General features: G+C 62.6%; 2 protein-coding genes across 4 annotated transcripts in view; one reads left to right on the top strand and one right to left on the bottom strand.

Moving 5' to 3' along the window:
• The first annotated feature begins 180 nt into the window (after positions 1-180).
• On the top strand, positions 181-4,532 carry FASTK (Fas activated serine/threonine kinase). Of its 3 annotated transcripts, none has more exons than XM_039230706.1 (10): positions 181-350; positions 1,133-1,555; positions 2,050-2,229; positions 2,355-2,494; positions 2,967-3,180; positions 3,285-3,444; positions 3,704-3,795; positions 3,876-4,011; positions 4,087-4,201; positions 4,323-4,532. In XM_039230706.1, the coding sequence occupies exons 1-10, from the start codon at positions 269-271 to the stop codon at positions 4,428-4,430; spliced, it is 1,650 nt and encodes a 549-aa protein (XP_039086637.1). In that variant the 5' UTR covers positions 181-268; the 3' UTR covers positions 4,431-4,532. The 3 variants fall into 3 exon arrangements, with proteins under 3 accessions (XP_039086637.1, XP_039086639.1, XP_039086638.1); XM_039230707.1 differs by lacking the exon at positions 181-350 and adding an exon at positions 375-601; XM_039230708.1 differs by lacking the exon at positions 1,133-1,555 and having other exon boundaries at positions 183-350.
• A 96-nt stretch (positions 4,533-4,628) lies between these two features.
• SLC4A2 (solute carrier family 4 member 2) overlaps positions 4,629-15,050 on the bottom strand; it is a 15,264-nt gene continuing 4,842 nt past the window's right edge. Inside the window, exons 4-22 of the mRNA XM_039230696.1 lie at positions 14,878-15,032; positions 13,316-13,548; positions 13,084-13,226; positions 11,965-12,145; positions 9,771-9,906; positions 9,520-9,685; positions 9,270-9,384; positions 8,963-9,147; positions 8,639-8,864; positions 8,299-8,514; positions 8,061-8,209; positions 7,756-7,950; positions 6,878-7,132; positions 6,667-6,756; positions 6,297-6,463; positions 5,691-5,944; positions 5,430-5,599; positions 4,978-5,151; positions 4,629-4,866 (exon numbers count right to left, since the gene is read on the bottom strand). Coding sequence (XP_039086627.1) covers positions 4,786-4,866; positions 4,978-5,151; positions 5,430-5,599; positions 5,691-5,944; positions 6,297-6,463; positions 6,667-6,756; positions 6,878-7,132; positions 7,756-7,950; positions 8,061-8,209; positions 8,299-8,514; positions 8,639-8,864; positions 8,963-9,147; positions 9,270-9,384; positions 9,520-9,685; positions 9,771-9,906; positions 11,965-12,145; positions 13,084-13,226; positions 13,316-13,548; positions 14,878-15,032 — 3,291 coding nt within the window. The 3' untranslated portion in view covers positions 4,629-4,785. The remainder of the gene's footprint in view (positions 4,867-4,977; positions 5,152-5,429; positions 5,600-5,690; positions 5,945-6,296; positions 6,464-6,666; positions 6,757-6,877; positions 7,133-7,755; positions 7,951-8,060; positions 8,210-8,298; positions 8,515-8,638; positions 8,865-8,962; positions 9,148-9,269; positions 9,385-9,519; positions 9,686-9,770; positions 9,907-11,964; positions 12,146-13,083; positions 13,227-13,315; positions 13,549-14,877; positions 15,033-15,050) is intronic.

The following is a 15,050-nucleotide window of genomic DNA, read 5'->3' as shown; positions in this document are numbered from 1 at the left end:
CCAGGCGCCCAACCTCACACGACCCGCCGACGACTTCCGCTCTCCCTCCGCCTGAGCCTGGGAGCCTGGCCCTCTGGCTCCGCCCCCGGCACCGCCCAGGCTCCGCGCGCGCAGCTTCCCGGAAGCGAGGGGCGGGGCGCGCGGCGCCGGCGGCGCGCGCGGGGCCTGACGGGAGCCACGTCTGTCCTGGTCCGAGACTGAGCCGCGATTGGCGTCGGTGCCGCGATCCGGGGGCTGCTGGGAAGATGGCGGACTCGGTGGCCCGCCGATGAGGAAGCCGCGGGGGGAGCCCGGCTCCCGGGCCCCGAGACCGACTGAGGGAGCGACCTGCGCGGGGCCTGGGGAGTCATGTAGGGGTGGCGCCTGCGGGACGTGCTGCGGGCGGGCGGCGGGAGTCGGTGTTGGCGACCGTGACCACGGTCTGCTGGCGTCCCCGGGCCCGGGTGGGTGTGGGGGCCCCTGACACAGCCGACTTCGCACCTTTGCAAAGCTGCGCGCTCGGGCTCCACGGGCGCCCTGCGAGGTGGGCTGCGGTCCTCGTTTCACGGGCGAGAAGGCTTGGGCTGAGAGACGAAGCCACTTGTCCAAGGTCATGCCGCTGGTAAGTTGGAGCGCCCAGCATGGAACCCAGGACCGCCGGCTGCAGACCCGCGTTCCACTCTCCTTGCCGCTGCCGCCTCCTGCGGGAGGGGGACGTGGTGGGGAGGGTGGATCGACGGGGCTAGCTGGGCTCCAGGCTGGGCGCGACCACTAACCCGATTCGTGACCTCGGGCTTAACTCCTTTTCCTCTCTGGGCCTTGGTTTCTCCACCTGTGAAATCGAGGTAGTGCCAGCCCTGCCTGCCACCTCACAGGCGCGTGTGGAGGATCAGAGGAGATGCGTAATGCGTGTGCACTTGCTTTGTAAATATCCCTGTGCCGAGTACACCGAAGGTGCCGTTTCAAAGGACGGAAGGAGGCAGAGAGGGGCGGGGTGGGGAAGACCAGAGCGCTCACAAGGAAGGGTGAACATGAGTCCGGGTTGCTCCGACCCCAGGGCCCTCTGAATGGGGAGAGAGGTGTAAGGAGTTAGATAGCAGGTTTTCCTCCCCTTTGGAGAAAACCTCACCCCCTTTTCTGGGCTTCCCCTCAGGGTCTCCATCACCAAACTCCATGCTTCGAGTCCTGCTCTCTGCCCAGGCCTCTGCTGCTCGGCTCTCTGGCCTGCTGCTGCTTCCGCCAGTACAGCCCTGTTGTCTGGGGCCCGGCAAGTGGGGGGACCGGCCTCCTGGAGGAGGCCTCCATGCCGGCCCTGTGCAGGGGCTACAGCGGCTCCTGGAACAGGCGAGGAGCCCTGGGGAGCTGCTGCGCTGGCTGGGCCAGAACCCCACCAAGGTGCGCGCCCATCACTACCCCGTGGCACTTCGTCGTCTGGGCCAGCTCTTGGGGTCTCAGCCACGGCCCCCTCCCGTGGAGCAGGCCACACTACAGGACTTGAGTCAGCTCATCATCCGAAACTGCCCCTCCTTTGATATTCACACCATCCACGTGTGTCTGCACCTTGCAGTCTTACTTGGTGAGGAGGGCGTCTGGGGGTGGGTGGGTGTTAACGGAAGACTAGAGAAAGAGCAGAGAAGACCCGAGCTCACGGGCAGAATTCAGCTCTCAGGCTCTGCCGGGAACGGCGCATATACGCTGGCGCACTTGCTGCTGCTCCCGTCGTCACAGCAGACACCAGGAGTCCAGCAGCCTTCGTTCCAGCTTAGCTAGGGTGCCAACCCTGATGCCTTCTGATAGAGTGCTCTAGAAAGCCACGATAGCGTGTCACCGTTGGCACGAGATGAGACTTACCCATCATCTTTGTATGAGGCCTTCCCCACAGACCGTCCTGATACCATTATGTTCACGTGGCATTTCACCTTTCTCCAGTGTTTCCACTTACACTGTAGCAACCCTTCCAGTCCAGGACACGGAGACGTGAAAGGTTGAAATTCACCCACTGAACCCCGTGACTGGAAGAGAGCAGCTCTTCGTTACCAGGACTGCCTCCTCTGACCCTCTCCCTCTCAGGCTTCCCATCAGACGGGCCCTTGATGTGTGCCCTGGAGCAGGAGCGAAGGTTCCGCCTCCCTCCGAAGCCACCTCCCTCTCTGCAACCTGTCCTTCGCGGCGGGCAAAGGTTGGAAGCCGCTCTGAGCTGCCCCCGCTTCCTGAGGCATCCGAGGCAGCACCTTATCCGCAGTCTGGCAGGTGCTGGAGGGGACTAAAGGCAGGTGGCGGGGAGGGGCCGAGGAGGAGGCAGGTGGCGGGGTCTGGGCTAAACGGCGTAGCCCAGACGGGCCCAAGGGCCCAGCCTAATAGGCTGTTCCCCACAGAGGCCAGGCCAGAGGACCTGACTCCCCACGTGATGGTGCTCCTGGCCCAGCACCTGGCCCGCCACCGGCTGCGGGAGCCCCAGCTTCTGGAAGCCATCGCCCACTTCCTGGTGGTCCAGGAAACGCAGCTCAGCAGCAAGGTGGGACTACCCCCCGCCCCGCCGAGCTCCTCTCCTCGCCCTCCTCGGGCACGGTGCCCAGCCCCCCACTCAGCTTGACCGGCTGCTGCCGACAACCAGCCAGGCGCTCCGCTCTGTCCCCCGGGGTGTCGTCTTTGCTCACACCCTCCTGGCTGGTGCGCCTACCCAGCATGTATGCCTGGTTCTCTGCAGTTCTCCGAGCACGCGGCGCTGTCTTAGCTTCGTTGAGCCCATTCCTCTAAGTCTCCAGGGCCAGCCCCCACTGCGATGCCTCCTCCACTGGTTGGGTTAATCCCAAGGGGCTCAAGACACTGGTTATGCTGTTGAACTTCTGGTGTGTACGTCGGGGTAGAGGGATTGGTCTGCCTTGACAGAGACGGAAGCTTGCAGGCCAAGCCTCCCTGAGGCTCAGCTTGTGACGGATGTCGGAGAACTGTTTCGCGCGGGGTGAAGGGCTGCTCTTCCTTCACAGGTGGTACAGAAGTTGGTCCTGCCCTTTGGGCGGCTGAACTACTTGCCCCTGGAACAGCAGTTTATGCCCTGCCTGGAGAGGATCCTGGCTCGGGAAGCAGGGGTGGCCCCCCTGGCCACTGTCAACATCTTGATGTCACTGTGCCAGCTGCGGTGCCTGCCCTTCAGGGCCCTGCACTTTGTCTTTTCCCCAGGATTCATCAACCACATCAGTGGTGCGCAGACAGGAGGGCTGGCTGGGTCCCCAAGGGCCAGCGGGCAGGGGCTAGTGGGGGTGGGGGTCCGCAGCCCAGCGAGCCTCTGTCCTGCTTTCCCACAGGCACCCCCCATGCCCTGATCGTGCGGCGCTACCTCTCCCTGCTGGATGCGGCCGTGGAGCTGGAGCTTCCAGGATACCGGGGTCCCCGCCTTCCCCGAAGGCAGCAAGTGCCCATCTTCCCCCAGCCACTCATCACTGACCGTGCCCGCTGCAAGTACAGGTGGGTGGGCCAGCCTGGGGGAGGGAAAGGGAGGGCAAGGCAGGGGAGGGGAGGGGTCCGGCCCGCAAGCAGCACAGGGTAGAAGAGCCAGGGGGACCCTGAGCTGGCGGTGCTGGTGTGCTCTCAGCGGTCATGGAAGGGGAAAGAAACGGGCCTCGGGATGTGGACAGCGTTTGCCCCGGGTGGGGAAGGAATGCAGGAGCGACCTAGGAGGATACTCCTGAGCCTCTCCACATCGGTATTCCCCCTCCCCTCACAGTCACAAGGATATAGTGGCGGAGGGGCTGCGCCAGCTGCTGGGGGAGGAGAAATACCGGCAGGATCTGACCGTGCCTCCCGGCTACTGCACAGGTGACCTGCGGGCGGGTGACTGGGGCAGGGCCGCGGAGCTGCGGCTAGAAGCCAGCGGCCCTTTCTCTTCCTCCCTCCAGACTTCCTGTTGTGCGTCAGCAGCTCTGGGGCCGTGCTGCCCGTGAGGACCCAGGACCCCTTCCTACCGTACCCTCCCCGGACCTGTCCCCAGGGCCAGGCTGCCTCACAGCCCACTACGCACGACCCTGCGCAGAGGTAAGGGAGGAGGGTGGAAGAGCCTCCCCCCTGCCTCTGGGGACGGCACCCTGAGCTGTGGTCCGCCCCCTCCAGGGTGGTGCTGATGTTGCGAGAGCGCTGGCACTTCTGCCGGGACGGCCGAGTGCTGCTGGGCTCGCGGGCCCTACGGGAGCGTCACCTGGGCCTGATGGGCTACCAGCTCCTGCCGGTGAGCATGGCCCCTGCCTCACCCCGCCTCGCCCCAGGAGAAACCTGGCTCTGCGCAGCCCTTCCTCCCCTCCGTCCGGCCCCCGGGCCCTGTGGGTGACCTGCCGCCCTCTCTCCCGCAGCTACCCTTCGAGGAACTGGAGTCACAGAGAGGCCTGCCGCAGCTCAAGAGCTACCTGAGGCAGAAGCTCCAGGCCTTGGGCCTCCGCTGGGGGCCTGAGGGGGGGTGAGGGGCACACACGGGGCTCAGGATGACCCTCCGATGGGGGGGTGGACAATTTGCACTTTGGCTTTCTCGGTTTTGGTTTCTCATTAAAATCCCTTTCCTTCCTCGTCTTGCATCTTGTTTCTGGGACAGGAGCGGGCCGGGCTCCCGCCTCTTTTCCATCCGTGCCCCCTCCCCAGACAGACAGAGGGCCAAGCATAGGTGGGGGCCGAAGCACTTTACTGTGTGTGTGGGGGGGTGGGGATGGAAAGGGGACTTTAAATTATTCACTTAAATAAAAACGAGGGAGGGGATGGGGAGAGCACCCCCAGCCCGTTCCCTCTGTCCGTCCGTCCCTCGGCTGTCGGTCCAGGCAGCGGTTACACAGGCATGGGCATCTCATTGTACTCGTCCACGCCCTCTCGTTCGTCTAACACTGGCTCCGCCTCGTTAGCATCCAGCTGTGGGCGTGGAGGGAATCAGAAGGTCTGATCCCGACCTCAACCCAGGAGGGGCCCCCAGAGCTGCTGGCGCACACCAGCGGGCTGGCGGGGTGGGGCGGGAAGCCTTACACATTTCATCTCTCGCTCGGTGAAGATGCGGGTGAGCACCACCATGCGGAGCGGCACTGTGAGGATGAGGATGAAGGGGAAGGCCAGGGAGGCGGCCGTGGACATGACCGCCCAGAGCAGGGCCAAGCAGAGCAGCTGCAGGGCTGTGAACAGGTGCATACGGAGGGTCCGAACCTGGGGGTGAGGCAGGAGGAGACGCGTGAGCCCAGGCTCCTCCCCAGCCTCTGGGGGTCCCGGTGCCTTGGAGGGCCCACCACGTTCAGGACACAGATGACCCTTTCTCCCCTCCACGGGGGTGGGGCTGGTTGTGCCTTCCTGGGTGCTTACCAGAGGCGCATCTGCGCAGACTAATTGGGGGCTGGCCAAAGTGGGCGGATGGGGGGGCCGCAGAGGGGTGACGCCCGCGGGCCAGGAGGGGCAGAGGCACGGGGCTCTTCAAAGTGAGCTCTTACCTTCTTGACGTAGGTAACATCCGGGTGGTGTTTGGGGGGCATGAGCAGCAGGTGCAGCCGCTCGTAGAACTGGATCCCGTTAAGGGATGTAACTCCCATGTACAGGAAAATCCCAAAGAGCACAGCCAAGGGGATCTGCCGGAGCAGGTCCCCGATGACGATGGAGAGGCCTGCGGGGAGGAGAGGGAGGGGCGGCTGGCACCGGGGCTCCCCGTCCTCGGAGACCGCTCTGGGGAGGCCAGGGGCAGGAGGCGGACATACCCACGAGCAGGGCAACCAGCAGCCCCGTCACCCGCTGCTCCTTGACCTCCTGGATCTTGGGCTTGTCCCCAGGCGCCACGGCCTTGCTCATGACGGTGAGCGCGTTGGCGTGGGTGACGGAGCGGACGGTGGCGGCGGCCAGCCAGGGCAGGCCGAAGAGGGCACAGATGCCTCCCATGGCCACGATGAGCAGCAGGTCCAGGTGGAAGCCGGAGCCCTTCTGCATCATGCGCTCCTTCTTAGAGATGATCAGCCTGGGGACAGGGGGCTCACTGATGCCCTGGGACCGGCCTGCCGCACAGCCGCGTCTTTCCAGAGCATCCAGCCAGTAGCCTCGGTCTGGTTCCGGAAGCTGCTGGGCCCTCTGTCATGGAGCTGAGGCCGCCCTCCCCACCCTTCAGGACAGCTTCCCGTTTGTACTGCGCCTAGCGCAGCGAACGCCGCTGGAACTTTCCACTGCCTGAGAAATTCTAGGGGCCAACCTGGCAACCTGGGCTGCCCTCACCCAGTGCACCCGTTATGTCCCGGCCAAGCTAGGACTCCAGCCCCACCGGGAAAGACGTGGTTTCTGTCTGCAGAGCACCCTTCCCTGCCAGGCCCACTCACGTGGTGATCTGCGTCTCCATGAAGATTAGAATAAAGACCAGGATGGCAGGCAGGAGGCTGGCAACCATCATCCACACGGGGAAGGAGCTGTTCTCCCCCAGAGGGTTGATGACCCAGCCCCGCTTCTCTGGGGCTGTCACGGAGAATCCGCTAGGCACGCTCAGCTTCTGCAGGATAGAGGGTGGGGCCGGGGGGGTCAGTGAACACTGGACGGAGAGCCCTGAGCTGCAATCGGGGTGGGGGGAAGGGGGCGAAGGCCAAGGGCAGGCTGTGGAAGAGGCCTGGTGTCTGCCCAGCTGAGAGGCAGGCAGTTCTGGGGCTGGGCCGGAGGGGAGCACCCGGAGCCCAGTGCCAGGCAGCTCCGCCTTACCTGGGTATAGGTGTCCTCAATACTGTAATCCACGAGCACCATGATGAGGATGGCGATGGGCACCCCAAAGTCCCCAATCACCCGCCGCACCTGTGGGCAAGCACTGTGCTCAGAGGCAGCCTCCCCGCTGCCTCACTCCAGCCCTGCCTCCCAGAGGTCACCCTTCCTGGCCCCCCACTTCCACCTCCCTCCGGCATTTCAGCCCACACACCCGGCCAGGGAAAAACCGGCTGTTCTTGAACTTGCGCAGGAAGAAGGCAATAAAGAAGGTGCCGGCCATGAGCACCAGCGACAGCAGGGCCGTGTTGGGCTGGCCGCGGGGCCTCCCCTGCCCGGCCGGCACAGGCAAGCTCCCGTTCCCTGGCCCCAGCGTGGCTCCCGCCCCGTGCCACGTGGTGTTCTCGCCACCGTCGGCCTCAGAGCCGTTGGAGACCGAGCAGCCATGGAGCGGGTGTTCCTGGAAGATCTGGGGGAGAAGACAAAAGACTCCATCAGTGGAACTGGCGAGATTTCTGGGCCCGGACGGATGCTGAGCGGGGCAGGAGGGAGAGGGGACGGCGCGCCTGGCCTCACGGGGCTTGTCCTGCTGATCAAGAAAATGGCTGAAGTCGCCAGCTGTGGGCGAGGGAAATGGGGCACTGGGAGAGGGGCACGTCTACCTCGGGCAGCGAGGGAGCGAGCGTGGAGGACCACAGGGGCGGGCCCGACACAGGCGCAGTCAGGTGCCCAAACTGGGACTGTGTCTGTCATCTCAGGGGCGTTTCTCTCTTACGCTTCCAGATAGTTCGCCCGCTTCAACAAAAGAACGTGTTACCGCCTTTGTTATTAAAAGTATGCGAGCCTTTAGGATTGATCTGCAGCCCTGGTATGTGTATCCGCACAGGGAAGGTGGCGAGGGGCCAGGAGGAAGAACCAGCCCGTGCTCTGTGGGCTCCTTGGACACCAGCCCAGGGGAGATTCAGGACAGCCCAGAACGTCACACCCGGAAGCCCCGGAAGCGAGAACGAGAGAGGGGCAGGACACGCCCTGGGTCCCTCCCGTCCTGAGGCCTCACCCCTCCCGGCCCAGTTCTCAGCAGGGCCTGCTCACCTTGATCAGCTTGTAGAAGGTCTCATAGATGAAGATGAGGGAGATGAGGAAGGCAAAGATCTCCTGGGTGAACCGGGAGACAAAGCGCACAAGGAAGCTTCCCTCCAGGGCGACCATGAGCAGGGCCAGAAACACCAGCCAGAAGCCGATCCATACACGGCCCACCAGGTATTCTAGGTTGTTGCTGCTGCAGAACTGGGGGGGGCGGGGGGCATCCAGTCAGGCCCAGAGCCCAGGGGCTAACAAGGTGGGCGTGTTGGGGGACAGGAGGGGCAGCTGCGGCAGGGCAGCCTGGGGGCCCTTACCGAGAAGAAGGCCTCCTCAAACACCAGCAGGGGCCCAGAGAAGCCGATCACCAGCAGCGGCTGGGCCCCCAGCAGGCAGAAGATGACACCCTGGAGCGCCGTGGACATGATCAGCTCCGACACCCCGATCAGGTCCTGAGTTTTCTCTCCTGGGGGGTGGGTGGGCACAGGGAGCAGCTCAGGACCCGGCACCAGGGCCCTGGGCGTGCCCCGCCCCCCACCCGAAGCCTCTCCTCACCCAGCAGCCCCCCGAAGGTGATGGCAGGGGACAGGGCGGCGAAGTAGATGAAGATGACGGCAGCCAGGCACTGGGGGTCCAGGGCATCCCGGAAGTCGCTCAGGTAGTGGGGATAGCGGCGCCGCACGTCCCGGATCAAGCCCCCGAAGGGCCGGCCCGTCCGCCGGAGGGGATCGTCTTCGACTGCGCCCGCCGCCTCTACCATCTGCAGGAGCGCTGCAGCCCAGGCCTCCGTCAGGGCACCCGCCACAGCCCCTCTGCACTCCCCCTGCTCCTCCACGGACAGGCGGACCCCAACCGGTGCCCCGAGCCCTCGCCCCTGGCCCACACTGGCCCGTACCCTTATCCTGGGCCGACTTGGGCTCCAGTCCCGCGCCCGTGGGTAGCAGCCGGCCCTGCTCCTCCCGCTTCTTGAGCATCTGGCGTTGGAAGTGAGCGACGGACCGCAGCAGCTCCTCGCCCTGCACCTCCGAGGGCGGCAGCACCACGCTGCAGTCCAGGAAGGCATTGATGGCGGTCAGCAGGTCCTCCCGCTCGTCGGCCAGGTAGGCTGCCTCGTGGAATTGCTACCAAAGCAGGCGCAGGGTCGGTGAGGGCAGGGGGTGCGGGCAAGGGGCCTGCGGCAGGGCTGGGGGAGACCACCGGGCGCCGGGGAGGGCCTGACCTTGTCCGACATGAGGGTGGAGATGGAGCGGCCGATCTCGTGGTAGTCCATGTTGGCACTGCTCGGGCCCAGAAGCAGGAAGAGGAAGCGCACGGGCACGGGCACCTCCAGCACCGCGTCCAGCTCCACGGCCTCCCGCAGCCGCACGAAGGCCATGGTGGGGCGGGAGAGGAACTCCACGCAGCCTGAGGGCACGGTGCCATCACGGGCAGGCGAGGGCACAGCCCGCCCCCGGCTCCCAGCCCCAGGGCAGCACCAAGGCAGGCGTGGCCGCCGACGCCCCCGCCCCCAAGACTCGCCCACATACCCACAAGGACCACCGTGGCCTCGGCGTTCTCGGGGATCTTCTCCAGAAGCTTCAGTTCGTGCTTGGACTTGGAGCGGGTGATGCCGGCTGGTGGGGCTGGAGGCGGCAGCTCCCGCTGCAAACACGGAAGAATGGAGCTCAGCCCCTGCCTCCCACCCCCCCACCCCCCACTGGCGTGTTCACAGCGGGCTTGCCTGCAGTCCCGTGCTGGCCAAGATCTGAACCAGGCTGGGCCGCCGGTCCCCCTCACCTCTCGCTCCACCTCTAGCCGAGTCTCGGGAACACCTCCGATGAGAGGCTCGGTGACATGGGGGTCACTCTCGGCCCCCTGGCCGTGGTGATGCCCTAGCAAGGAGCCCAGGGAGCCGGCTGAGATGTTTCGAGGGAAGGAGAAGTCCTTCTCATCGCTTGGGTGGCTAGAAGAGCCGAGAGAGGGCGGTGAAGGAAGGGGAGCGGTGGCCGGGTCAGGGGGTCTGGCCAGTGTGGGGAGGCGGAGCTCACCTGTGCTTCAGCAGCAGGGCCCGCAGCACGTTGGCTCTGTCCTCGGCCTTGATCTGGTCAGAGATGACCATCTGCTCCACCACCTGGTGGGCCACCCCCGGCAGGGTCTGCTGGTCCAGGTCCAGAAGCACGGCCCCTGGAACGGGACGGCACAGAGAGGCCTTCATCCGCAGGCAGGAAGCGCGGCCGGGGGGTGGATGAGAGAGGGGGGCCAGGGACGAGGGGCCAGCCAGGAGAACACGGGCCAGGGACGGAGCCCCGGCCCCGTCACCTGTGACCTGTCCCCTCCGGCGCTCTCTCCCACAGGAACATCGTGGGGCTCAGCAGAGGCCCCCAGAGGCAGGGCTCTCCCTCCCAGAGGCCTCGACAGGGGCGCCCCAGGCCGTGCACTCACACGGGGCCACTTTTTGCTACTAGGAAGTCCCTCCTCAGAGCGAGCCACACGCTGCCTCCCCCAACACCCACTCCAGGGTCTTAGTTCTGCCATCTGAGCATGACACGGCCCAGCCGGGGCCTTGAGTCATCTGAAGATGTCACCCTCCGCCCTGAGCTCCTTGACTTCCCCAAGTCCAACAGCTGCTCATAGGACAGTTTCCAGACCTTTCTACCAGTCACTGCTCTCAACGATTATTTGATACATCCCTCTCTCTCTGACCCTCCCCTGCTCACGCGGTCTCTCTCTCTCTCCTAGAAATAAATAAAACATTAAAAAAAAAAGTGACCTCTGTCGAGGTCAACGTGTAGGAACACAGAACTAGAGAGCGAACAGCCTCCAAAGCCCCGTGATAAAGCACCTGCACTGTGGCACCTTATCCAAAGCCCGCAGGCCTCACTCAGAGCCTATCTAGGCCTGGTTTTGAAATAGTTCTGACAACAGGTTTCTGGGTTCCAGCAACTGGGAGTGACCTCCCCAACGGGAAGGGGGAAACAAAGAGCAGAAACGTCAGACATAGACCTCAAGACTCGTGTTCTGGTCTTTCAGTGAAATTTACATAGCCCGAGGGGCACGTGGCTCAGTGGGTGGAGCAGGTGACTCCTGATCTTGGGGTTATGAGTTCAAGCCCCGCATTGGGTACAGAGATTACTTAAAAATAAAAATCTTTGGAGAAAAAAAATTCACGTAGCCCTACAGATTAGATCATTTCAGAAAAATCTCCGTCAAAATTCTTTAAAATTTTGTCATGCATCCCAAACATACCAGCTTCAGTTATCTGAAAACATCACTTAAAGAAGCCATTTGCTAAAAAAGCCCGATAAACAGGGAGTTGTGTCAATCCTGCCTTGCAGCCACCAATGACAGAACCCAAGAGGTGACAGGCTAGCTGACATCACTAGAAGAGATGGCTCTGCCCTGGGCACTGGGCTGGTTAAGACACATTTGTGGGTGGCACCTGAGTGGCTCAGTCGGTTAAGCATCCGACTTTAGCTCAGGTCGTGATCTCGCGGCTCGTGAGTTCGAGCCCCGCATCAGGCTCTGTGCTGACAGCTCAGAGCCTGGAGCCTGCTTTGGATTCTATGTCTCCCTCTCTCTCTGCCCCTCCACTGCTTGCACTCTGCCTCCCTCTCTCTCTGAAAAACAAATAAACTTTTGAGGCCACCTAGGTGGCTCAGCTAGTTAAGCGTCTGATGCTCGATCTTGGCTCAGGTCGTGATCTCGCAGTTCGCAAGATCGAGCCCCACATTGGGCTCCACGCTGACAGTGTACAGCCTGCTTGGGATTCTCACTCTCTCTTCCCCTCCCACACTCTCTCTCTTTCTCTCAAATTAAATGAACTTAAAAAATTTTTTTTAAGGGCGCCTGGGTGGCTCAGTCAGGTAAGCGTCTGACTTCGGCTCAGGTCATGATCTCACGGTTCGTGGTTCGAGCCCCTCATCAGGCTCTGCGCTGACAGCTCAGAGCATGGAGCCTGTTTCGGATTCTGTGTCTCCCTCTCTCTCTCCCCCTCCCCCACTCATGCTCCGTTTCTCTCTGTCTCAATAATAAATAAAAAACATTAAAAAAGTTAAAAAAAAAGAAATTGAAAAAAAATTTGTTTTAAATAACGCACTCCAACTTAAAAATAAAAGTAGAAAAATAAGTAAATAAACACACACACAGAAAAAGATAAATTGTGCGTTTCTGGTCCTCAGAGAACAGGCTCAGTCAACAGGATTTACCTGCGATGAGGATGGAGGGGGGGGCGGGGCAGGTTACCATGGGCCAGGGTCCGGCGGAGCTCGAGGAGGCTGCGGAAGGACAGGGAGGCCACGTGGGGCTTCCCCCAGCGCTCTGTCTCCTCCTCCACGTCCTCCTCGAATTTGATCCAGCGTGCCGTCTCCCGCCACTGAGGCTCCTGGTTTTTGTCCAGCAGCAACTCATTGAGCTCCACGAACACCTTGGGATAAGACGAGAGGGCACGGCAAGGTCAGAGCCAGCGGGGCCCCGGCACTGTTCTCCAGGACGGACCCGGCACAGCGCGGAGGAACGTAGGTACAGAGTTCCCTCCTGGAAAATGGGAGTAATGATACCCACCTCAAAGGCCTGTTGTGGGGATCAAAATAAAAAGCTCCGCACCATGTAGGACGCGGAAAATGCCTGATGAATGGTCACCCCCCACCCCCGGTGGAATGTTATGACACGTATCTGCGTCCAAGAACTGACAAAACCGACTGAGAACCACAGAGAGCAGTCACCGCTGAGGGCACTGCGCAGAGGCGTGAAGGGGCCGAGTGCGGAAAACGTTCCCTGTCCAGGGAGAGTTAGCCGGGTGTTTACGTGTGCAAAATATCACCGAGCTGTAGGCTTAGCCCCAGTGCACCTCACTGTATGCTGTCAGACCTCAACAAAACGGCTTAAAAAAAAAAAAAAAATCCACCGGAAGGGTGGGGTTCGGGACCAGAGCCTTGGAGCCTACGATGGACAGCATCACTAAGTAACTGAGTGATCCTGGCCAATCACTGCCCCGGATTTATGGCTCATGCCAGCTGGGCTGTCATCTTCACAGGTGTGGAATGAGCAAACACAGGTGACTGGATTCTGAAAAATGAAGCGTACTGCTCTACAGAGCCGCCTCTAGCGCAAAGGGTCTTCAAGCTCCTCACTGCCGCTGCCAGGAAATGGCCATGATATAGAAATCAACAGCTTCTAAGATGTGAATCAGAATCCTAACACCCAGGTCAACAGTGTCAAGGATTCTTGTGCAGTGCACAACCTTCACAACCGCAGAAGGCAGACCTGGAGTTCGAGATCATTCCTGGCGCGAGACGTGGTGGGGGGCTGTGGGGAGAAGATGGACGGGGAGACGACGGAAGAGCATGAAGTAGAGAACAGTACCTCATGAGGCTTGTGGGGAGCCCGAGGCCGGGTCCGAGGCGTGGGGCCAGGTTCTCGCCCTTCCCGGCCACTCTGCCCAGACCCTTTGGCGTTCTTCCGCACCAAGTGCCGACGCACTCCAGGAACATCCTCAAACCGGTGACCTGCAGGAGGCGGAGGAACAGGACCGACTCCCCCTTTCTCTTACTTCCGTCCCCACCAGCCCCGGGCTTGGCCCATGCCCGGCACTCACTCTTCATGAGGTCCAGGTCCGCGGTGGCCAGCGTCTGGGCCTCACTCTCATCTGTGGGGACTCGGGGCAGCAGAGCCTGCTCGGCCCCAGTCATGCTTCCAATGCGCCTCCTCTCCTGCAGGTTGTAGCTCCGGTGTCCAGGCTGCGCTTTGGTCAGGGGGCGCCCGGAAGCCCCCCCATCATCACCTCCTGGCGTACCGCTGGCCACAGCCGCCACTTCTTCCACGGGGCCTCTGGACAGACAGAGTGGCCGTGAGCGGGAGCCACACGGCAGGATCCTGGGGAAGGGACCCCAACCAGACCCCACGCTCCTGCGCCCTGCTCCCGGGGGGCATGGGTGTGCATGAGTGAGGACCCCAGCGGCGGATGCAGTGTTTAAATCTGGCTCTACCCTCTCCTGGCCATGCTGCTGGAGCGATCACGCCAGCTCCCTCCAAACATCAGCTCCCCGGCAGCAAACCAGAGCTGGGGCCAGCCTGCTGGGGCGTGGGGCGAGGCGGCGTCCGGACACACAGCTGGCGCAGGACCTCCCACCCACCCCCCAGCACACCCCGCGCCACGGACTCTAAGGGGGTCACACATCCAAGTTCCTAACCAAACGGAGGAAAGCATGTAAGAACAGGCCTTTAAAAGGATGGACGGCTCCCTGGCGGTCACGGGAACACGAACGCCTCGTCCTTACGGGTGGCAGCTTCCGCTCCCATCCCCCAAACCAGGAGTCCTCCTTCCTCTCTGCCATGGCGGTGTGCCCAGGCCCTGCCACAGCGTCCCAAACTGCTCCCCCTCCCCAGCCCCAAATCCAGGTCCCCTATTCCGAACAAGTCCTTCCCGACAGGCCCTCTTCCCCGACGCCCACCCAACCCCGGGCCCCCGGGCTCTCAGGTCTGTCTGCACCCCTGCTCACAAACCTGACCTACTTTTCCAATGCCACGCTGCTCTCTCTGAGGCCCCTCTACGTCCCACCGCCCCCCACCCCCGGGCCGCCCGCCAGCACACGGCCCACACGCCGCCCGCAGCCCAAGAGTCGTGGAGCGTGCCCTTGTGTTCCCTGGAGCCCTTCACGCTGCCTGGCACCCAGAAAACAACAGGTCCGTGATAGCGGTGACCTTGAGACCCAGGTCAAAGTGATTTCCTCCAGCAAGCCTTCTCTGGCTAACACCCCCAGACTCCAGCCCCCCACTGATACCGCCTAAAGCTGCCCTTCAGCACAGTTAACTTTTCTGATGCCACTTCCCAGGGTGGACTGGGAGCTCCCCAAGAGCGAAGACCCGAAGCCACAGGTGCGGGAGACGGTAGAGGGGGCTCAGCCTGCACACCTGTTCTGTGCCAGGCTACCCCATGCCTACCCGTCACTCACACCGCCCTTCCTTCCCCGCAACCGCCTTGCGAGAGAGGTTCTATTATTCTACACACGGAAAGGCTGAGGCTGAGAGAGGTCATACTTGCCCAAAGGGGCAGGGCTGGGACTTGACCCCCAGTCTGAGCATCCTGAGGCTCATGCTTTGTTGCCCCGCACCATCACCTCACTGACACCAGAAGGGGATGTCTCTGGGGTCACTTACCCAGTCTGGGCCCCTCTGCTGGCCCGGGGAGCCCCCTCCTGGTGGGGCAGCGCTGGAGGAAGAGACGGACTGGTCCTCTCTGCCTTCCGGTCAGCGGCTTCATCCTCCTGGAGAAAAAACTGGAACAGGAATCCATGAGCGCAGGTGAGGCTGGGCTCGGGACACCGGAGGAC

The sequence above is a fragment of the Hyaena hyaena genome, unplaced genomic scaffold, assembly GCF_003009895.1.
Source record: "Hyaena hyaena isolate Hyena2069 unplaced genomic scaffold, ASM300989v1 scaffold_50, whole genome shotgun sequence".
In the NCBI taxonomy this organism is placed as follows: Eukaryota; Metazoa; Chordata; class Mammalia; order Carnivora; family Hyaenidae; genus Hyaena; species Hyaena hyaena.
This window is presented reverse-complemented; position numbering and strand designations above follow the sequence as displayed.